General features: G+C 34.7%; 1 protein-coding gene across 4 annotated transcripts in view; it reads left to right on the top strand.

Moving 5' to 3' along the window:
* LOC132706806 (synaptotagmin-7) overlaps positions 1 to 25,182 on the top strand; it is a 327,009-nt gene that overhangs the window by 98,599 nt on the left and 203,228 nt on the right. The window contains exon 1 of one of the 4 annotated variants that reach the window (XM_060678355.1): positions 8,498 to 9,137. The exons of 1 other annotated variant lie outside the window; for it this stretch is intronic. In XM_060678355.1, the coding sequence (XP_060534338.1) occupies positions 9,036 to 9,137 (102 nt within the window). In that variant the 5' untranslated portion in view covers positions 8,498 to 9,035. Of the gene's footprint in view, positions 1 to 8,497; positions 9,138 to 25,182 lie in introns of those variants that run through there. 2 more of the 4 variants (XM_060678353.1, XM_060678356.1) reach the window with 2 other exon arrangements.

Genomic DNA, 25,182 nt, shown 5'->3' with positions numbered 1-25,182 from the left:
GTGCAGCTGGTAACTACCTAATTAAAGTTGAGTTGAGAAATTTGGTCTTGCTAACATTGATTTTGTTAATATCATATCCTACACTCACATTTTCTCAGAATAAATGTTGAAAAGTGTTGGTGACAGAACTCACTTTTATGGTAGCTATCTGATTATAATAGAGATTCTTTAGTAATCCGAGGTTATAGCTGTTTAAACGTTTCATCTCATTTAAATAATAACTCACATTGTACTTGATTCAAAGTTTTTTCAAAGCCTATGAAGCACATAAATACGTTTTTCCTGAATAAGAAGTCGAATACAGAAGACAACTTCTCTTGTCACCCAATATTGTATCATTTTAAGTAACTAATGAGTCTAAACTTATCTAGTGGCGAATCTTTTCTGAATTTCCTAAACTCCATACAACAACCATAAATTTCACCCTCTAATTAGAACAAAAAAGGAACAGTATTGCCCTTTCGGGACATTCTTATTACTCGAAAACCAAACGTAGGCTATTCCGCCTATAAAAAAAAGAGATCGATACCTAAATGCAATATCACACCACCATCTAGCCCAATATTAACCAGGAATTAACATAGTTCTCTCAAATAATTTCAATAATCAAGATATATGTTCGACTAAAGAATACACTTTACTAGATCCACTTACACAAAGTAACTACGTAGCATCTCCACTTGCAGTAAAATATCCACATATACGATCGGTTAAAACTAAAGCTGCCAATATGAATTAACCTAAAATAATACCAGAGATCAACCACACTTCGATAATTAACATCAGCAGTTCCTGAATATCATCACAAAACAGGACACCAGAATTTGTGCGCCAAAACACATGCATCTAGCATTTTCTTCAGTAAAAGAAAAAATCGAGATATCTTCATATCCTCAACCATGTATGTGTGTGTTTCTGTCTTTCTTCCATTTGCGATTCGGTCATCCTTGAATCAAGAAAACCTCTCTTACGATTCGTGCCGTCCCTGGTAGGTATTTAAGACGCATACTGAAGTTTCTGAGATGATAAACTAAAAGCGTGTATCATATCATAACAAAGAACCCGCATTAATTAAATTGAATGTCAATACCAGAATCATTAACCATAAATTCAGTATGTACGATCGCAGATGGTGCTCCAAATCCAAGACAATTAAGAATCTAATCTTCATCTGCCGCGGGCCAACCAAGAACGATACAAGAACTTGCGAAACGCATATCCCGCTCCAGGGAAATGCGAAGTAATATGTAAGGGCGACATATTTTCTGCCTGAAAGGCCGAAAACGGCTAATTGAGTAATTACACCCTTTAGCGGGCAGGGGGGCGTGAAATGTGCTGCCGTATTTTATCAGGCCTCGCCGCCAAACTTAATTCGCTGGTAATTCGCCATTTCCTAACCTAATTTGAAGCGAATTGTATCGCGGAAAATGCCGTAAATTATCCAACGCGATTTTTCGCTCGGAGTTGATGGGATTTATTATAAGCCTTTTCATTTTTATCACGGTTATTTCGAAGAACCTAAGTAGGCACTAAATTATTACTTATGGCGGCGTAAAAAAGTAATTGAAATTAATATCTCGTTCGAGGGAATGAAAACAGATGGCTCGGTCGGTAAAAGCCAATTAGCAACTTTCTTGGCATAACTTGTTTATCAATTTGATTGTTTACAGGGTACTTTTTTTTTGTAAACCTGCCGTTAAGTTCCCGTTTAATTTTCCTCGTGCGTCAAATTGCGTTGCAAAATTTCGACGTTATCAAATAGAATTTCGGAACTTCACGCTCACTGGGGATGCTGTAGGGAGAGACAGTGACCCGTTGAATAATTAACAGTGAAATTAAACTTGTCGACAATGCATCGCCCACTGTGCGGAATAATTAAAATTCATTTCGTGACCCGCCGCCGCATAGCCTCATTGTTCCCCGCTTTTGTCGCTTTGTTCCATTCAAAATGTATTCCCAAATTACTTTGACAACTATATCCTATGACGCTTGACTTCGATATCCAGAGCCGCCTAACGGAAATGCGAAGTATTGCGGCGCACGACAACTTCGCCCTCTCTCGGCAGTCAAGGGAATCGCAATCGATTTTCCCGACGTCAAGTAAATTTGAGTTGAGTACCATCGATCAGCCGTCGCGAGAAGGGAGCAATCGAGTCTGCGTTTAGATAGATGGCGCATATGGATGGATCAATAAGAAGTAGGTAAATTAAATTAGGTTAATGTGTGGGGGACATATGCTGACCATCTGTTTTGGCGCAACTATAAATGTGATTTCCATCACTGGTTCAGGGCGGTACGGTAGGGCTGTTGCATAGAATCGTCCCTTGGCTCCTTATCTTCCAAAAGGGTCCTCAAGTTTTTTCTGCTTACCCCTAGTGGTGCATCGATTTCCTGTTGCCTCATGACATGCGTCATCGTTGCTTTTTACTGTCTTTCTTACTTTCATTCTCTTTTATCGTATATACCTTCCAAAGTTTAGCATCCGTAATATATTTCTAATAAAAGCTTTGTTACCCGCAACATGTGTGCCAAAGAGGTTACTCCAATGTCATTACGACATAGACAAATAGTGCTGGATAATTTCAACGACCTAATAAAACCAATGCGGACCAGTATGAATTTTATGTCTTAAGATAGTCGGAAAGTTTTAATTGGAAAAGTTACCAAATTCTCCACGAATTAACCAGGTCCGGGGTTTTAATCAGAGAGGACGGGAGATATTTTGATGTTGAGAGATCGCTGAGTAGCAATCGCTACATACTGTTTCAGAAAATTTTCTATTGTGTTTACAACAAAAAAATGAGAAGTAAAATATTTAAATTTCACCGCATTGGAAGTAATGTTTCACGGATAACCTTGCCCCGCTTATGTTGACCAACAGGCGTATAGGGGACAAAGCGCAAAGCTCAACGTCGAAGCACGTTCAACGGCGGTGCTTTATAAATATTTATCCGCGCTCCTTGTTAACCTAGGATCCAAATGCGTCGAGCTGTTTGTCCCACTTCTGAATTCACCGCTATGCGTCGGATTTAGGATATACTAACTACGCGATTACGGAAGTTTGAATTTTCTTTGTACCCAATCTAGACAGTTTCGAGAAAACACCGTTAGAATAAAAAATGCTTAGTTCAATTTATTGTCCACAATCACAACGAAGAAAGTATGTTCTGTGGAAATAAAAGTGATTCAAAGGAAAAATGCGACTTACTTGCTTTGAATACTTTGAATTAATGTCTTTTGCGAGTGATTTTCTGAATGAGCTGTAATATGTTTTTCTAGTTTTTTACATTTGACGAGGCTTATTCTCAACCGACGTTGATGCAGAATAAGTTAGAACATTATCATAGGTTTCATTGACCTCCAAAGTATCAGATAAGCCAAAACCAAGCACTAGTTCATCTTGCAAGCGGGTTTCGTATATTAAACTGCTTGTCCTTTTTCAACACTGCCAGTGGAAAAATGGAAAAGATAATGTGATACAATTACAAATAAAATGTGACGTTTATATCATGCCACGAGTTATCGCCATGGTTAAAATTAAAAAAAAAAACTCAAAACGTAACTTGGTATTTTCAAATACTGAATAACAATTTTTCAACAAATTCGAGGTCCAATTTAAAACATGTTTTCTACATTATGCTCGTACTGAAAGCCGGAGGCTTTTCTCTTTTAAAAACTATTAAATGCTGTCTTTGTAAGGGAAAACAAATTAACCCAGTAGGTCGGTATTTCAAGAGAAGCTGTGTTTGCTGATCGAATGTTTGATGTGAAGCACGCGCTTATTTAATAAAAGCTAAAGACTCTTAACCAAGCAACAACAGTTTTCCTAACAGCAACGGTACGTCAACGAATGAAATAACTTTGTAAAATTCCTGACATGCATTTAAATCCTACAATAAATAGACGTCCCCTCACAAACCAGATGATCAAAAAATGTCAAAAACTTTATTTTAAATATGTAGCCTTAAGTGGCTATGCATTCTGTAATGTGCTTGGTTTGACTTTAAAGTATTCCCCATATCACGCGTAATTTAATTCATCATATTCCGTTGATGATTGAATGTATACAATTATTGTTGTTTATGATATGCTAATAAACATGAAAAATGCAACATAATGATGTGAATGAATCTTCTAAAACAGTTAGAGGATACCGACAACGCTCGAAATGGTCAATTTGACTTTGGTATTGTTAACGCGGACCTATTCCCGCGGGATATACGTGACCAAAGTGCATCCGATTGAATTTGCACCGACAACCACGTGTGGTTGGATTCTAGAGACTGGAACTACACCCGATAGGTTAGGTGAGTTTCCCGACGAGGCACGAGCGTTAACGCCGGTTCTCTGCGATGGTTTTCTGGATGCTTTTCGTTCAGATTTTCGCGAGTAGTGCACGCGTCGATACTGTGAGCGCGAGCTGCTGGTGTGAGTTCGCGAGTAAACGGTAGGCAGTTTTAAAATTTCGGAATCCAATTTCTGAAGAATTTTTTTTCAAACGTTGCATTTGCCTGGGATTAATCGCGATTATCTACGGAAATAATTGAAACTATTTGTTAAGAAAATTTTTCAAAATTTAAATGGGTTTTTTTATGGTGATATTTCATTTTCCATATTATTTTGATCAGGGAAGACGAAACTTCTTGAGTGTTGCACGAAATTTGCGTGGTCCAGTCTTCATCCCGTTAGGGTTTGTGTTATAGGAAAATGAAAAAATCTATGGAATCCAAGTCGAGTTACTTATTGCGTATAAATTAAATTACCAGAAAAATCGATCCGGAACGGAGTCTCGTCTAGTCGCGAGAACATAAAAAGTCGATCAAGATTAGAGCGGAGGCAATACAACCCCTGATGTGTGCGTGACGCGTAAACAACAATTTTTTTTCGTTCCGACTGAAAGTCAATCGAATATTTTGCTCCGAGGAATGCGCTTTGCCGATAAATCTCTACAGAAATTGTGTAGAAATAATTAATGAACACGAAAAAAGTAAATAAATAGGCATCTGAACCCGCCGAGTTATGCGCTGGTTGTGTGTTTACATGTTTTAAAGACAGATCGCCACAAGAATGTGAAAAACTTATCTAATGTACTTAAAGGAAAAGTAAATAAATGAGCATCATAACACACAGAGTTGTGTACAAAATTGATATTTCAATATTTTCTTCCACGTTATGAACATACAAGTTTAACTTTTCAAGACAAAGGAATAATCGTCCTTCCAAACATTCCGGATCAAACTTTTCCCGGACAAACAACTTTCACGTTCATAACAAACTTTTCGAGTCCAACAAAAGGAGTTTGATTTATCGTTCAAGCTGAGACGACAGCAATTTATTATTGTATAGCACAAAAGCGAATTAATACAGCAAAATTTGAATAATATGGAAGAGAGAGAATTTTCGTAGATTGTTGCTTATTCGTCGCACCTCGCGCAGTTTCGCCTTTAAATTAGCTGCGAAGTGTGATTAAAACTCCGCGACGGGCCCTTCAATTAAGACAAACTCCGCTCTTTGTTAAACTGTAATTGAATCCGACGGTAGAAAAGGTAAATCGAAACCCTGTTTCCAATTATTACGCCTTTTGAGACCCCGAGGCTTTGTGCCGGGTTCGATTCCGAGTTGGGATAATTAAATGGAAGACGGTGGAGGGGTTCGATATTTTCTGTTTAGGATGCATTCGCTATTGGTAAAGTTATTACGTAGTTGAACGAGATTACTTATCTTGTCGAATAAATCTAAAAGGAGCAGGGAATATTTACGCTTCAAATAAAAGTAACAATGCAGGCGAAAGTAACATTGTGCCTTGTAGGAAATAGGGAATTTCGAATTGTATATTACATATATACCGGGTGACACAAGAAAGTGGGAACACTATCACTTTTAAACGGCTTGAGATATCGCGTTAAAATTTGGAAAGGTTAATAACCTATATTTTTTTGCATTTTTGGATCATTCTACATAGGATAGGATGGTTTTTCTCATTTCTTTGAAAATTGTGTTCAGCAGGCTGTGGATCTTCATAAATGCTATTTATCGGGTCACGTGATCATGAGAATAATTGTAAATGAATCTTTCCTTTACTTGTCTAATTTCAAATAGAATTTAAGTTTCAGTTTTAGTTTTTTTCAAATAGAGGGAACAGAAACTTTTTAAAACCGGTACTCTTTTTGCAACATTTTGACAACAAAAAAATTTTCAAAATCCGTTAAAAAATAGGCTCACAGGAAAAGAAAAAAACAGATAAGTAAATACATTTTTATAAAAGCAAAATGTTACTTAGGTGGATTTGCTTCTATTCATTATTAATTGTCCAGTTGGTAAGATTAAAGATGCAGAAGAAACTCTCGACAGGTTAGTATCTAAAAAAATAATGTTCAAGAGTTTCTTCTGAGATTTAACCATTAGAATTTTTTGGTGAAACTGTTTTATTATGGTAAAAAGTTGATATGTTTTTGGAATACGGGGATACAGTCAAAAACTAACGTAAGTATTGTATGTATACGTACGTCATAAGCTACAAGCACTTTTTACCGGAAACTCAGAAGAACAAGAGAATAGAAATATTTTTTTCTACTCCCGTCTGTAAAATACCTAATTCCGCACTTTACCACTTTACCGCATCACTTTCGTTTCCCACGAATCCGAGTCACTTCGGACATTTCCGGGATTTTATCGCACGGATTTGGGAGCAATCGGATGTTTTCGAACTTTTTACCGCACGGCTTGAATTTTGACGTTTGTCAACTCTGACGGTCATGTCAGTGAATATATTCGTGTTGTTTTGCGAAAATGTACCCAAAAACTAACGGTCGTAGGAAAAGTATACTATGCAACACGTTCGGTAAACTTTTTTAAGTCACATGCCGTTTACCGCACTTGTTGCATAATATACTATTTTTCTTTTCAAATCTGTCACTTTTTGGAATAATTCAACACAATATTTTGAAAATTTGTTAGAAAATAAAACCTCAACAATGTCGGTAGAATCGATTTGAAAGTTGTATATCAACCTGTGTTACTGTAAGACAAGTTTTACATTGGCACAAAACATCACATTCAATTTCATTTATTAGGAATTGTAAATATGGTGCACCAGTTAAGGCACCATGAAAAAAAAACAGATCCCATAATTCGCCTTCCTAACACTCCTACCCAAACATTGATTCCGAACCGTTCTTGAAACTGTCCGTGACCAATTAATAATTCTTTGATTATTTAAAGACAAGTATCTGTTGTTCAGTCGGTTAAACATAGCATTATATTTATTACAATTATAATTATATTATTATTATTATATTAGCAAAATTAAGTTAACGAAATTATTATTCTCGTCATGTTTATCTAACAGCCATTACAATATCGTCAACTTCATAAAGATGTTGATGAAGGTTATACTTAAAAGAATGATAGCCGTGTTTTTATAAAACTCTCCTCACAGATTCTCTTGAGATGCCTATTACTAATGCCATTTCTCTTAGCGACGCAGCTGGATTTAAATTGACGTATTCCACAACATTGATTTCCATTTCTTCACTTATAATAAAATTGTCATGTCGATTATTTTGTGGATTTGGTCACGGCCTCCTAGACACAATTTTCAAAAATTAAATAAAAATAAAAATAAAAAATGCAAAAAAAATAGGTTGTGCAATTTAAAATTCGACATTCAGCCTATATTTCAAATTTCCAAATTTCAAATCGATATCTCAAGCCGTTTGAAAGTTATAGACTGTTCCCACTTTATCGTGACACCCGGTATATAGTTTAGTCGTTCGACAGCAAATACGGTTTTTAAGATCCCATCCCAATTCCAATTGAAGCACTTCCGGTTCGATGTACTGCAGAAGATCTAATGTTCATTACTTTTGCGGGTTACAAGGTTGAGGTCTTTGTAATCCAATATTTGGTTAGTTCCTTTTGGTTGTTCATATACAATTTAACTGCAGCAGAAAAAGTAATTCCCCAATTAAAAATTTTGTAATGTAATGGTAACGGTTACGTTTCGATTACCTATTTTATAAAACCTAAGAACTTAAGAATTTTTTAAGAAAGCTTTGGTTACTCGCATTAGACCCCTATACCACTTAAATGCAGAATCTTATAAATGTAACGGTCACAAATTTTAGTACCATATAAAACTTTCGCTCTCCATTTATATATAATTACGAGGTTGTCGTAAATGTTTTTCTATATAATTTGTTTAGAATATATTTAATTTCGTGTCCTCTTGTCCATTTGTATGTTGTTTTTACTCTTAAGTTGACAGCAATACATTTTTACGTTCACATTATTAAGGAAATATCTTAATAAATATAACAACCCAAAAACTGAAAATTTCTATTTTCTCTCTCTCTATTTGTATTCCTAAAACTACATTTTACGAAATCATAACCTCATTTTTCAATTGTCAGTTCAGTTTTTTAATAAATATCTAGGTAAAATTTAGAATAAAAAGAAGCTCCAACATGTTCTTTTGGCCCCCTAAACTCAGCACACTTGTAGTAAAACCTGCTACTACATTTAATTTTTTGAAAATTTTTCTTAGCTTCAAAGCAGCTGTTTTTTTATAATAAGGTTTTTAAAAACGTTATAAAAGTTTTTTTAAAGAACTGAAATAATCAGCACCAAGATAAAGTGTTGGTATTTATTGGACATCCTAGAAAACTTGTACCACCAAAGATGTTCTTATAAAACTATACACACTGTTATGAAAGGTAAGGTTTCTTATAAACCCGTTATAAAACTTTGAAATTCTATGCTGAATCCCTTGGACGTCCTTTGGTATTCCTTCGTTACGTACACCATAATACATCCGCGCCGTCTACATAACCTAACAAAAGTGGAATAAAATACATTTCACTCCCAGGCAAATGCAACCCTGCCACCTCCTCAAACAACAATCGTCACTTCGTGAGTGGGCAAATTCAATTTCCCAAACCGGAAGCTTTTTCTTAGCATAAAGAGTCGCATTTCGTGCTAAATAAAGTTTCGACAAAGTAACATATCGCGCGGGTAAATAAAGACATATTTGAAAAATGGTTTACTTGGGACCCGGGGGGCAATACGTCGCAGAGGGCGGCCGCGCTTACTTGTCGCCGACGAATCCCCACGATGTGCTCGTCGAGACGAAGAAGATGGTAAGGGCAATATTTTTATCGAACAAGTCGTGCTTGAATATTTCCAAAAACATTGAAAATCCCTGATGATATATACTTCTTTATAATACGACCAAAAATATGGTGCATTTATTGCTTTGACGTTTTCACAGTACCTTAACCGCAGGACTGTGATAAAACCCATCCCAACAGATGTTAAGTTAAGTAGGTCTGAGATAGACCGTAACGAATATTTGTAGAAACTTGAAATTTTTGTTTGAAAAGTGAATGGACCGTTTTTTGAATTTGATTCAGCATTGATGCTGCGGGGTATTTTCGAATAATAATAATTTAGAGTTTAATCTAGATTACAATATGTTCGTATATATTACGGAGGTATTTGACTGTGATTCTTCCAGTAAGTATGTATTTATGTACATGATTCTCGAGCTTTAACCCCGCGAGGCTGTTTTCACTGGATAGGTCAAAAGATAAGGGTACTAAATTTATTTTACAGGTCATTTTGAAAATAATCCTGTCGATTAACAACGTTCTTCTTGTATTTTTGTTTCTTCGATTTGTTAACAACAACAGTCTTTTTTAAGCCTATAGATTATACTCGTGGTAGATAAAGGTACGTCATAAGAATACAGATAAATACTTATTAGAATCTTACAATTAAACATTTTTTGAAGGTTCCCGTTTTTTAACACTTTGAAATGTGGAGACCGTGGAATGAAGCAGATGTTCCCCTGTTAGAAGAAGACATGAAAAACAACGCAGAATTGGAAGACAAAGTGGAGATGGTCGAACCTAATGACAATTTGGAAGACGAAGTACCTCAGCAAACAAAAAAGCGAATCCATTTGTGTTCGTATGCTAAGCAAATTGTTTTGAACATTTATAATTTTATAAGAAGTTCAGAAGGGCAAGTAGGAGCAGCAGTCAACTGTAAGAAAAATTGTTGCAAATGGGATAGTTAAGAACAAAGTGAGACAACATGCTGGTACTTCGCGAGTTTTTAAAGAGCAACACGCAGAACTAATTAGGCGTATAATCTACGACGCTTATATGAAGAACTGTATGAAAAAGTACTGACAGGCTTAAACATAAGTTGGACCAAAGCGTCTTGGCGTATTTTTTAGAAGAAAATGGATTTTCATTTCCAAACAATTATACACGCCAAATGCTAACGGAATCTTAAAGAATTTCGCAATGGAGGATGGATTATTTAAATGCAATTTTAAAATTTCGAGAGCCAAATAGGCCAATACACACTCACGACACAGTAAAAGATGTATGGTGTGATAACAGTAACAAGTGTGTACTAGACGTGCCACCTTCACATAGAAAACGCATAATAATTCTTCATGCTTCCTAAAACGTCCGAGATTCAAGTGTGGATTACCGCGGAAATATTTGAAGACTGGTTTGAAAATCAACTGCTGCCAAAACTATCGCCAAATACTGTTATTGGATAATGCCTTGTACTTAAATGATTTATATTTTGAAGAGAGCTACACGAAAAAACAACTTCTGGAATTATTCAATATAAAACATTTAAATAGGGACTACAGATTCAATTCGATAGCAAAACAAAACAGACATAAAATCTGGTCTGAGCGCATATAAGAAGAAATAACACTGCACTAAAATGTAGTGATAGTACCATAAACGTAATTCGGCCAGAGGTAGCTAAAATAGCGAAAATATCAGTACAAAGCTGGTCTAACTATGAAAAACGAGTAATAAAAGAAGAAAATATTTATCGAGTGGTGGAGTTTGATCATTGAACTATGTGACGAATTTTTAAGTGACTGATACTTTATTATTATTATATTTAATATTTTGTGTGTTAATAATGATACCATGTAGAAATGTAATGCCATAGAATGTAATAAATTATTACGTTGTACTAATTTTTTTATGTACATATTTCAAGAATTGCTAGGCGAAAAAGATTGAAAACATACTTATATTCCGCTTGTTAGCGTAGGTAGGTAGATTCCTAGGACGGTCTTGTTATGCTTACGGATAAGGGTCTGCTCGACAGGGTGTTCTATAAGGGGCGGTTTTGAAGTAATAAACAGTAGGCAAAGTTTAATCAGGGGGTTCATTGCAAAAGCACTATATTTCTGGTTGAAGTATACCAGGGTAAAAGTGAGGTAATGTAAAATATTTTACTTCAGCTGGATTAAATTTCGGTATGTGATGCGTGCTAGTCGAATGGAGGAATTAATAAAAAATAGAAAATTTCACACATTGATGGTTTTCAAATTGCGAAGTCGAAAACAAAGGTTGAACATCAGCTTTCAAAATTGCAAAATTTTGGTAATGTATAAAATCCAGATTTTCCTTAAACTTTAGAAAATGCTTTTTTGCTTATTTGTATCAACAAATTTGGGAATCTAGCCACAAAAGTTTAGTTGACGCCTGGCCGACATTGCAAAACTAAAACGCCATGTAGATGTTGTTATTTTGAGGTTTTATTTATCAAGGAATGTTAATTAAAGATCAACTCGCTAGTTGGATGGAAGGAAAGTTAACTTAATTAAAATACAAATTTTGCATTAACTTTTTAATCTTGACTAGGAAATAATATCGGAATCACAATAATCATCAGCATTATTCACACTGTTAATCATTTCTTGTCTCAATTAAATTTTCCCTTCACATACTAAGGTTAGATCTCATCTTCGATGTGTCTGATACAGTTACTTTATCTTACCTATTTGAACATGCATTTGCAGTAGCCCTATCTCGCTCAATATGACTATTATAATAAAACGTAGTGATGCTTCAGATATTTGGGTAGTGGTTTATTTCTAAGGCAATAACACTGCTTTTATTAAACAATTGACTAACTCAGCTCTAAATGATTTATTTTTAGTTGTTAACCATTCTTACATTGCAGTTTTTCCTGATAATATTTAGAAATTTGTGCAGCAACTTGTTTTGATAGATATATATAATGATCGATGGCTTAGCAGAATTTTTTAATAGCTTCATTTAAAACCACAGTAGAAAATTTTCATGGTTCTTTTTGGAATAATTGTCACTCAGTTGAGTTCTGGATGAAAATGTAGTTTTTTCGCTATCAACTAACTCATTTTTATCACCACATCTTATGAAGAATATGTGTATTATGAAGAAACTGAACAATTGCATTCCTTTGGCCGTTTGCATCAACTTTGGTGGTTTTTATATTATTATTATTATCTTACGAAGGATGACCTATCGTATCGTGGTTAATCATTTTCAAATATTCATGTCTCATGAGTAAAATGAAACTTCCGCTTTTTTCGCTCCTAAAGGTTAAATTCTCCTAAAAGCAACATTTGGCAACTCCATCAATTCTCGTCTTAGATCATCTTTCTTCAGTTTTCAAGTCTATTTCTTTTAATACATTGCTTAGAGATCAATCAATCAATGACACATCCAATATCTCTCTTTGTTTAAGATATACGCGGCAACATAAGTGGTATGAAATTTAGTAATCTGAGCTGCTATTATTTTTTAAAGTGTTGGTTGTAGAAATTTGTATACAAAACATTCAATAAACTTTTTAAGTCACTCGCTTATTAAGCAATTGTTCAGCTGCGCTCCGCTAGTGCCAAAACAACTGAAATGACGATTACCAATAATGAACTTTCGGATTATATATATGATGACAATATATTCCGGGATATCATCCGCTCGTTTCGTGACTCTGACTGGAATGCTGCAGACGTTTCGCCAAAATCTCACTTGGCATCTTCAATGCTCGCGCTCCGAAAGTGTTGGAAGTGTTTTCGGAGCGCGAGCATTGAAGATGCCAAATGAGATCTTGGCGAAACGTCTGCAGGATTTCAGTCGGAGTTCAACAAACGAACGGATGATATCCCGGAATATATTGTCATCACATATATATTCTATAATAATCTGGAATAGGTCATCATCTATGTTTTAGGCTTCCCACAGCTTTGCTCTCGGAACAGTATCATAGGCCTTTTCTAGATCCACACATGCCAAATGCAATTCTTTATCTACTGCTCTGATCATTTCTGACAGCTGTTGTACAATAAATAGGTTATGTGAACAGGATCGGTTTGATGTAAATCAACTTTGATCTTGGCCGACTCTGTGACCGATGTTTTCCTTATTCTATCATATACGACTTTACTAAAAAATCGGCTCATTGTACTATTTACACTTAGGCCTCGATAGCATTTGCGATGTCCTCTATTTCCTTTTTAAAAAGATATATTAAGTACGCCGTCTCCACTCCGAGGAAACTTGTATTTGGAGGCAGCCGTTTTGCATTAGTTGGGTTATTCTATCCTTCATACCAGGCCCTCCTGCTTAGGGGATCGGCCATCCTATATTCTGGATCGCGCCCTTCCAACTTCCTCAGATGTTATAGTTAGACTTCTATTAATTTCCTCGTTATTTAATAGTGGCTCTACCCTTATGAATTCTGGTCTGCTTTCGCTTAACAGATGCGTATAATGTTGCCTCCATTCTGCCATAGCAATTAAATTGTTGATTCCTTTATTTGCGTTTTTTTTTAGGTTTGTAACTCTTTTCCACGCCTCTGTTGACTGAGCTCCTCCCACCAGATTTTCAATAGGAATGCACTTTTGCTCCCAGAAGTTATTGATCTCCGTAGTTCTCTATTTGTGGTTTGATACTCTTCTCTATATTGGGGTACCTTTGTAACTTGAACTATTGTAGGAATGATTTTTATCTTTTAATTTTTCTTTTATCTCTTCAGTCATCCACGGGGCTTCTGATTTTTTCCTTTTAGCTTCTGTTCCTAATACTGCTGCCGTCTTACTTATTGCTTGTTTTAGACACTCGTATTCTTCCTATTCATTACTGGGTAGGTTGTTTAGTTCCTGTTCTAGTTTTCTCTTGAATAGATCTTTGATGCTGCCTTGTAGAAGAAATAATTTATATCGTACATTTCTCCCGGTTTCTTCAGTGGTATTGTTATAGTTTTAGTTTTTTAACAGTTTTTCGAAATAGATAAACCAGTTTAGCCACGACTAAGTAATGATCCGATCCACAATTCGTTCCCCGGTATGCAGTTGTGGCTTTGCTTTAGATTTTTGTTTTGTGATTACGTAGTCTATAATTCATTTTTGTTGTAAAGTGGGTCTTTTCCATGTGTATCTGTGAACGTACTTAACGTGAGTTTAATGTTTCAAAGTTGAATTGATTGCAAAATTCTATTAACTGTTTTCCGGATTATTATGTCTTGGTGGCCTTTTATTTTATTAAGTTCCTGGGTGAGGCTCCAGGTCTACTACTCACCCATCTTTAATTTTTTAAGTTGCGACATCATTCGGTGCGTATATTATGATAGTTTCAGTTCCAAACAAGTAAGAGTGATGGTAACGATTCTTTCGAACAGAAAACTGTACTCTTGGATGATTTTTTTTTTCGTTGTTTTTACCAAGAGGGAGACTCCTGCTTTCGCATGTTCATGTTTTTCAACTCCTGACCAAAAGTGGATGTATTTTCTTAGTGCCTCCTTTTCTTCTCCCTTTTTTTGTTTTTGATAATCCTATGACATCCATTGATACTTCTTTTATTTCAGCGTACTTATTTGCGATGCCTTGTATATTCCACGTTCCTATTCTCAGTTTCCGTTTCATAGCCAAAAGTCGTCTACGGATTTATTTCAAAATTTCAATGTTATACCTGACGCTTAGAAACAGCCGCGTTTGCTATTTTCCTCGGACAGGCCACATGGAATATAAAAAAGCGCCTCCACACGCGAGAAGTAACTAAATTAGCGGCGGACGGAATTGCTATCGGGATTATCTCAGCCCTTAACCCCATTCCCACCTATTCCCGTTGACCAAGGCCGCCGGATAAGGATCAAACTTTTATTACGTTATTACTTTCGAGCGAATCGATTCGGTATTATTTAGGAGATTGCGTTTCTCTCAATGAATTATTATTGTGTCTTTATTATCCAAAAAAACCAATAAAGACATATTTAAAAAATAAGAAGATGAGAGATAAATCAATATAGATTCAAGAAACAAGTCAATTTTAATAAAAAAAATGCCCTCATAATCAAACATCAAACAAATTAATTTGGGAGCGTTATATGAAAAAGATATGGCCTAAAAGCATTAGTATTATTTAGTACCTTAAAAAAAAGCTTTTTAGACAGATAAGGCAGCCGAATTGTTTTTTAACGTTGCATCATTAAGGTGAAGCGATGAGGAAGACTTAAGCTTTAGAATTTTTTCTCCGTTAACGTGACTGATTCCATCATATTTTTTAATATTGACATTCTTAACCAAGCGTTTGTAACTCCCGGGAATCATTATCCCTCGCCGTTAAAGCTTGAAGATAATTCGTAGGTTAGTATATCCAGATTTTTTTGCTGCACTTTTAACCTCTATGTTAATCGCATTCATTGTTCATGTTATATGATTTTTTCCAAAGTCTACCTGTCTTTGCGGTCGAAATATTATTGCCGCTAACTTATTGACGTTAAACTTTATATATATCAAATAAAAAATTTAGGTCATCATTAATCACTGTAGCTGCATCTTCTTTTGCTAAAAATTGTAAAGCAGTTTGGAATAGTCAGCGTAATTACGAAGAGATACGTGTTTCCAAACAGGAAGAAAGTCAGAGACGTGTGGTGAGAACAACAGAGGTCCCACGATCGAACCTTGAAATACGCTTCGTCTCACAGAAAGCTGGATTTACTATTATTGTAGATAACCTGTTCCGATCTTCTCTCAGAGTAAGAGTCGATTAATTTAATGAAAACAAAAAAAACTTTACCACCTGTTGCGCTGTGACAGTTCCAAAAGACTTACCAGACTATGATTTGGGATAATCTTCTTCTCGAATAAGGAGTTACACAGTGTTAAATTTGTCATGTCAGTAGGGTCTCAAAATTTTTTGAAGTGTAGAATCACTAAATATTGAATATGTGATGTTCATATTTATGATGTCAGGTGACCAATTATAAGATCTGATACAATAATAATAATTTAATCCCGCGACTACTACCCCCGCGGGAAAATAAATTTGAAGCGAAATCCCGCGACAAAGGCGACCGGCGTTTCGCCCTCACCTTTTGCGACTAGCGGTTTAATTAGCGGATTTAAAATATTCAGGTTATGGCTCGAGATACAAATCCGTGCAGGTGCAGCGAACCGACATATTGGCGATAAATTTTAATTTGCCGTGTCCGTAGGGATCGACCCCGTGTTGAATTTATCCCTTCATTAAACAAGGCGAGGTTTCTGATGCTGCGATTGCAAAACTGGAGCCGCTTACAGAATCCTAAAAATTGCTAGACGTTGTTTGCCTTATTTAATGGGTTCTTATAAAAATAATTATGGGCTATTTCAGAAAAGTCTAGAGTAATAAAATGGTAAATTACGTCCAGTTCTTCCCTATTGAAAAGCTGATACTAACGGACTTTAAATAATTACGCTTACACAACATCAGATTCGGCAACACGGAAGTTTTATCCAAGGAAAAGCATTATTGTCAAAGACTACGTCGGGAGGCAGTTGAAATACATAAACACAGAAGCAATGTCAACAAGCTTAAAAAAGGGTACAAAATATAGTATTATATCCACACACGAAGCCATATATGAACATCAGAGAAAGGGGCCCGAGCGGTTTCATAACGGCTCAGTTCGCCTCACGTCCGATCGTTCCAAAACAGATACGATTTGGACAACCGCCACCAGTACTGCCACAGTTGTCGCGTTCCAGTTTACGCTCCACTGAAGATGGCTGCCTCAATGGTATAAAATTCAACTGATAGATTTTGTTGCCATTTTTAGCCACTTACCATGTTACTTGATATTCATTGAATCATATTTGTTTAGTCTAGCGCCGCAGTTGCTTATAAACCGTAGTGTTCACAATATTAGAGGATTAGTAATACATTGGCGGCACCATCGACCACTACCTTGCTTTGGTTTCGGTTTATGGGAATAATATAAAATGCTTCAAACTTCAAGAAAATGCTAACATAAATAAGAAGAAATTCTGGAAATTATGTGTCTCCGAAAATTAGTTTAACAATGAAGAAGCGTTAGAAATTTGAATAAAGAAAATTCAAATTATCTATAAGAGTGGAAAAACGATCAAGATAATTATGATATAATTTGATAATACCTAAAATACGAAAAACACTTAAGTCCCTGCTGAGGGCTGCTAAAAATATGAATGAACATATTAAATTTAAGGTAATTTGGTTTCGAGGTCTCGAGAACAAAGTAAGTAAATTTATCTATGAAAACTTAGGTCTTAGCCTACCAAAAGGGTAAATGGTATTAAAAGTCAGCAAAGTCAGCAAGTTGCATATATTGGAGTGCCTCAGGGCTCAATAGTTGGACCAATATTGTCCATCTTATAAGTAAATGATTTGTTGGTTTTGCAAAATACCTTAATAGCATATACGGATGATACTGCAGTACCAATGAAAGCAAAATCATTTCCAAAACTTTTAACAGCCACGTCATCAATTCTGGATATTATATACGCCTGACTATATCAAAATAAACTAGTACTCAACACAGACAGGTCTATTTTTGCCTCTTTTTTATAGTATAAGGTTTTTATAGACTAATAGGAAATACTAACAAGAAAGCAGATATTACAAATTTATTATGGTCTTTTGCATAGTGTTGTTGTGTATGCATTCATAGGCTGGAGAGGTCTCTACAGTTCATCGTTTAACACGTTGGATCGCTTTCAGCGTAGTCTTAATAAAATTATAGCAGTAAAGGAACAAGATGCAGATAGACCACTGAGTATAAAACAAAAATGAATTTCATTCATTTTGCGAAAGTAACAAGCATTAGTACTGAATTCATTAGTGTACCAATATAGCTTAAAACAAAAATTAAAGGAAACATTGAAAGTGTTACAATCGAATAAATAAAATGTAAAAATAAAATTCAAAATTACACTTTATTATAAAAAAATATTAATATATTGTGTATAATCGGCGAGGTACAACTTACAGTCACTAGTAAGTGATTGTAAGTTATAATAAGTAGTTGCCAGTTATTTTAGGGCCAACCTATGAACGTTCAGTATTTGCCCCTATAGGTCCTTTACTGTAAAAAGATTTTTTTTTGTGTAAAATGAATTTTTGGCAATAAATGTTATTATATTATATTAAATGTACATAAAATATGATTACCCTAATTTTACTGGCTGCCGTTAGCGGGAGAAAGACAGTTCACGTGGAAGCTACTAAGAAAAGAACAAGCAGATTCGTGAAAGTCCTTGATAAAGACACCAACAGTGTAAGTCGAAGAAAAGTTCAATTTTTTCAATTTTACCAAATAAAATAGATAAGATTTTAATGGAGCTTGGCCAGGAGTTATTTCTTTGATAACTAGAAAACTTTGGGCCCTTTGCTTTTATACTTGATGAGGTTTTATTACTCTACACCTTTCTGAAATAGACTATAGGTAGATTTAAAAGTTATTCCTCCAAAGCGTATTTAAAATATGTGTACCATTATTATTAATATTCTGAAGTTCCATATAGGCTTTGAGGAACAACAACCAGACCCGTTCGCATCGTCTGATGTCACAACTATAATAACTTAACGTCAGATTAGAATGGCAAACTTTTTCATATTGCAAAGTAAATTTTTTGAGACTGAAACAAATGAAATTTCCTTCTCGCGTTAAAAGCAAATTTATGAAGTGAGCGTCGTGAGCCGAAAATTTGTGGAACCTCACACTACAGATTAAACTGCGACGCGTTAATAAACACTCGCTCACAACACAAACAACAAAATACGTCTAGTGGTCTCGAGCAAAACACACTCGACTCCAACCACCACCTATTATTGACCAGACTATGTGCTTCCGTACGTCCCGGGAATAACGGGATTAATATTCCTTGCACGCTTTTGGAGTAATGGCTTGTTTGAAGTTCTAAACAGCAGCTAAATTAAAAGGTCTTGCTGATGTGGTTTAATTTTAAATTCGCTGCTACCATTTTCTGCAAGCTAAGGCGTCTGCACGATAGTTAGAAAACTATAGCAATTTACTTATTTATGACCAATTTGTATAAAGCTTAGCGAGAACTTGTTGACTATTACCAAACTCTGGAATGTTGGCTGTTAAGCAAGTTCAGTGCTTTTTTACCAACAGATGAATTTTACATCTTTAATATGTGTTTCGTTCTCTGAGTTTATATTATATTGACCTATTCTTCAAGTTTAAATATTTATTTCGTAAGTTCACATTTTATTCTGTACAGGGTGTTTCCTAATTTGGGCCCATTTTAAAAAGAACACTTCATATGAACATATATCCTGAACGTCTTAGCTTTTGAGATACACACATGTAATACAATAAAAATTATTTATTCAATCTTCAATCATTTCTGAAGAATGAATTTCCTGATTTTTTTTCAATCTGATGCACGGGTGTCGCCTAAAAAAATAAAACCTCTTCTCTGCGTAGTCATAACAATATCGGTAATATGACAGCATGCAGAGAAATTAGTTTTTGTTTTTAAGTGATTTTTTTTTTATTAAAATCAAAATACGAATACGAAGTATTTAAATTCTAAGGTGCATTTTTGAAATTTTTATATTTATTTCTTATATTTATTTCTTCTTTCTTTTTTATTATGTGTCTGTAGGAATTATTAACTCTGTTATCAAAGCGGTTGTTTGACATCAGTTTTTAAATTCAATTCCTCGCGTCTTATTAATTTGGTGTTTACAATTTCCGAGCATTGTTATTTTAAAAAAGAATGGTCCAGTTTACTAATGAGAAGTTTTATATATGGTTCAGTTGATCGCAGTGCGCCGGAAGCTAGGCGATTAAATCAAGAGCGCTGTCCTGATAGAGTCCCACCAGGTAGGCGAACATTTACAAATGTATATAGAATATTGAGTGAAGGAGATACTTTGAGTAAAGGGGCCAATCGGACTGTATGAGAAATTGAAGAAGCAGATTTAACTTCAATTGATGAAAATCCTGAACTGAATTTTCTATTGTACCCATATTATATTCAACTAGTCCAAGTGTTACTTCCCAGAGATTTTCCCTTTTCCTTGTTAATTCTTGTCTATGGTTTTTGGACAAAATTGTACATTATCCCTTGTTTGACCAAGAAATAGATGGAAGCTAACTTTTCCAGAAATGCAATCGGAAATTTCCACAATATCCATATTTGGGCCAATGAAATTCCCCATGCAATTATAGAATTTAAACATCAAGAACAGTTTTCGGTAAATGTTTGGGCTTTAATTGTTGGAAATTACTTAATTGGACCCTTTTTCCTGCCAGAAAGGCTAAATAGCCATAATTATGGTCGGTTTTGAGAAGATTTACCAATATTTAATTGGGAACAATGTTGCAGTAAGAGAATATTTAAATCACACATTTAATAACCGATGGGCAAGTAGCGGCGAACCGCAACCATGGCCCCCTAGTTCCCCAGATTTAAATAGTTTGGACTTTTTCTTATGGGGGCATCTTGACAGTCTGGTTTATCATATTTTACAAGAGCTGAAGGATCGTGTAAGAGGTTCTTGCAATTTAATAAAAAAACACTGGAGGTGGAGGACACTTTCAAGAACTTATCTAGTTTTTATGTTCTACTCTTTTTCAAAAAGGTTTTTTTATCAATTTATTAACAGACAATTTTATTAAAAATTATTAATGTTTTTTTTAATAAGAATCGTTTATTATTTATTTTGTTGTTAGGACGTTATTAAAAGTGTAAAAATAAAAAGAACCGTCTTCAAATATTTTTTTTCTAAAGGACACTAGTTGGTGATAAAAAACTACATTTTTTTTTTTTTAAATATATATTATTTTTCACAAAAAACAGTTATCTATTTAACCAGTGCAGCGTCGACCTAATTAACCAAAATATTGTGATTTCCTTAAAAAAATATATTAATTAGGAAATTAAATTTCATTAGAAATAATTGGAGATTGTGAGAATATTTTTTATTTTAAAAAATCAGTATCTGCTAAAATAGATATGTGAAATTACATATGCCCTCTACTGAATTTAAAAAAAAAATATACACTAAATAATGCCTTTTGATACATAGGACATGTGTGCCAAATTTCATTGAAATCTCTGAAGTGGTATTACAGATATTAAAAAATATATTTAATTTTTGAAAATTTTACCACTCTATATCTCAAAAGTTGAGACGTTTGGGACATATGTTCATAAGTTTTCGTTTTGAAATGGACCCAAAAATCGCCCTTTTAATTATTGACATTCAGTCAGAAAACACCCTGTATAGAAATAGTTTTCTACGAAATCCAAAATAACTTTTCTTCAGCTTTATTAAAATTTTAAGAATCGTTTTTAGGCTGTGCATTCATTTTTGTCACTGTAAAATGAACTTAAACAGAATGCTAATACAGGGACTCAGTGAAACACCTACACAAAAAAACACTTTTCCAACCTTTTGCATTGTGTTTTGGCAATCATATTCAGTTCTCTGCGAAAAGAAATATTCGCTCTATGTGCTGTCCACGGGATCCCTAACATCCTGCCGTGGTATTCATTTTGAATACTTCTACTTTCTCGCAACTTGCTGCGTTGAGCCTCCAAGAATCTGATCCATACGTCGCGATAGAGAATATCAGCTCTTTAAGAAGTTTTCATTTTGGTTATCTTTTGAATATTATCATTTTTCTATAGTTTGACCAGTTTACCCAAACCTTCCTTCGCCACCCCAAACCTTCTCTTAATGTCTGGCTCAGAGCCACCCTTGTTGGTGAGTTTTATTATTTTATTATGCTGGGTGCTGCACATTCATTGACAACTATAGATAGATCAAGGTTAACAGAACTCTAACAAACCCATGTGTATAGAACTCACATCGATTTAAGCTTTGGCTTAAATTTAGCTCTAGGTTAGTAAAACTCGAGTTTTCCCTTTATCCAACTGGACTTACGTATGATTAATGTGTGCCATATTTCGACACTTTTCGGAGTTATCACGATTGTTGTTAGAGTTAGAGTAGAAACTTCAAAAATTTGATATTTCAGTTTTGTAGGTCAGTTCGCCCATATAACTTAGTCGCTTTATCTGAATTATCCATCATTTTTAGTTGCACCATTGAATTCGATAAGATTTATAGCTCCATCCCGCGCGTTAGGGATTTAATTAGCACTCAATCGTAACCCTTTCGACTCTCCACAGGCATTCGGAAAATTGTCGCCAACAAAAACATTGGATAACGTCCAAAACGCGTTGCTGCCAAGTACTTGGTATCAGGATCGAATCGAAAAAATTGAATTTTGTTTGGAAAATATACGTTCACTTCTTGATGGCAACAAAATTGTCCCACAATTTCTTTGCTAAAGTTTGTTGATACAATGAAGTTTGCAATTCAATCGAAGTTGCAAGAAATATTGCCCAGGGATGTGAGCAGTTAGCAGTAGAGACTTGGATGCAGTTGTAAGCGGCAGGTGCCATTTGTCCTGCTTGCAATTTGTAATTCAAGGAACAAATCTGGACACTTGTGTGTCATCGATCCATTTGTCCATATCAACTTTGTTAAAACAACATTTAGATTATCTGTTTAATGTTGGTAGGCATGTTTCAATTGCAAGAGACACTATATCAAGCAACATGCAAAATTCATCGCAGGCAATATTTTGACGTTGCAACGGCCCTAAGGGTTTATTGCGCATAACAACTTTATACATGTTGTAGGTATGTGTTTCATTGCTTGTAAAAGTTGTAGACTTAATTAAAAAATATACAAGCTCTCAACTTTATATTGTTCCCGAGTATCTATTGTTTTGATGGGCACTCGAGCTGATTGGTAATAACAAAATTGCATTTTATAATAAAATTATCACTTAGAAATATTTAACTTTGAAATTGTAAAATTTGACTAGGTTTTAATGACCGGATATGTGTAGGAATAGAAACAAAAACAGACTTAAGCCGTTCTGTAAGATAAGACGTGAATTGGTAGTGGTAAACTGAATCGATTTTAACGTCAATTCGAGGGTATCATAATGCACAGGGCCTTTCGCAAAGACGGATTACCAAAAGTCAGCAAATTATTTGCACATAAAGCTCTCCGCAAATTTGCAAAAATTATTTGAACTATTTTTCTGATAACAAAATTTTGCTGTGCTGTTATGATTCGGCTTACGTTTTGCGTTGATTTCAACTGATTCAAGTAATTCGAGATATGTTGGTTCCATAGCTGGTCATTTTAGAACTCACCCGATATAATTTGCTCAATTATCTATTGCAAACATCGCTTAAAGACGCCGGTAGTTCCTCGCACAACACACCAAAAACAATCTAACAAATGAACTGTGATAGTTTATTCAATGGCATTAAAAGTATCAAATAAGAGTATGGAAGACAATAAATTGCAAGAATAAGAAATATTAAACAACCAGAATGCACTTTTGGGAACATTCCACCCACTCTTGACCTAATTACTTAAGAATGCTCAAATGGCGAATTAAGATAAAACAGAGAAGAACTGCAAGTTTTTGGTTGGATTGAATATTTGTGAAGGAACAATGAAAGTGTTGGTGAATCAATCATAGTCATTTTTTTAGAAAGAATTGGAAGTTTTCGTAGATAATGTTGTAAAGAAAATTACAACCAAACGTAAACGACATATTATTCGATAGGCCTGCGGAATGACTATATAATGAAACCGATTTGATGTGGAAGTTATATAGAAAATTTTTTCAAGTATCCTTTGTTGAAAATAGTGAATGACCGAGTCGGTTAGCGATTTTGTTAATGTAAGAACCTATTGCAATACTGAAAGAAAAAGTAGTGTAGTGTAGTGAATCTTTTGTTATGTAGATTGATTTAACTATTGACGAATTAATTTGGTGCTTAGCAATGGAGTAGACTATTTTTGCGGTTTGAATTGATAACATGTTTGTGTCAAAAATTAATCAGGGACCATTTGTCCTACTAGCGGACAAAGAAATAAGAATGATTAATCATTTTCGAACTTATTAAACTAGTGGTGGCCAAATTTTCTTAACATTATTAATGAAACTAATTATTTTTTGTATGAATTCATATGAATAGCAATGCTCTTGTGAGAAATTATAAGGAATACAAAAGGAAATATTGAACTTAATTTGGGTGGAGTTCTTTCATGAGAAACGATCCCATAGAAAGAAGCTAACCTAAATGTGCATATTGACATATTTACGTGTCAATTCGAAAAAATTGACGTGAAAACTTTTTGACAGATGGTTTTATTTTGAAAACTCATTTTATATAATTTTGGTAGGCTGATTAAAAAATTCTATGCATTTATTTGCATCACGTAAGTTTTTTTTGCTAATATTATAGAAAAAAAATAACAAGATTTCTAAAATAATTTATTTTTTTATTAACTAAAAAAGTGGAACCCTAGTTAAAAAAAGTGAAAAAAAAATTCAGACTTTTAAATGTACCTAATGTGCAACGGAAACCGAGGCCAATTGGTTACCATTGTGCAATACAATGACTTTTAAACTATTCTTATTTTGATTCAATAAACGGCACATTTCCTAATTTTGAAACTAAGTCAGAAATATTGTTGCAATACACTAGCGGTCTTTCCTAAGTAAAATGTTGACATAACCCTTTTTCGCGATCCCGGTAAAAGTTTGATGTGACGCCAGGTGCCAGTAACTGGACTGGGAAGTCTGGACGCTAACAATTCACATGCATCCTTTGGAAGGTGCAAATCGCTAATTAAATCACTTAATTCGCTCTGGTTAAACACTTCGGGTTCTCTGAAATCTGGTGCGAAATCTGAGTCGGAATTGGATCCCTGATTCTGATGATATGACGTTTTCTAGTTTTTTTGGGACGGTAAGTATAGCTACATCTGGTCCATGAGGAACTCGTCGAATAGCAGCGTCAATATTGGGATACACAATTTGTTTCTTATTTTTTCTGTTGAATCCTTGAATAATACACGAACAAAAATAACAATCATCACTGTGATTCCTAGGTTCTTGCAATATCACGGGAACACCAAAGCTTAAACACTTATTCCTACCTTTTTGCTAGTTTCTTAATGCTTGAACGGAATAGTATGAGGAGGCCAGGACTTGCCT

This window comes from Cylas formicarius, unplaced genomic scaffold (assembly GCF_029955315.1).
Source record: "Cylas formicarius isolate icCylForm1 unplaced genomic scaffold, icCylForm1.1 PGA_scaffold_8__14_contigs__length_24414737, whole genome shotgun sequence".
NCBI classification, from domain to species: domain Eukaryota; kingdom Metazoa; phylum Arthropoda; class Insecta; order Coleoptera; family Brentidae; genus Cylas; species Cylas formicarius.
Note: the sequence above shows the minus strand (reverse complement) of the source record. Positions and strands in the feature narration are given on the sequence as shown.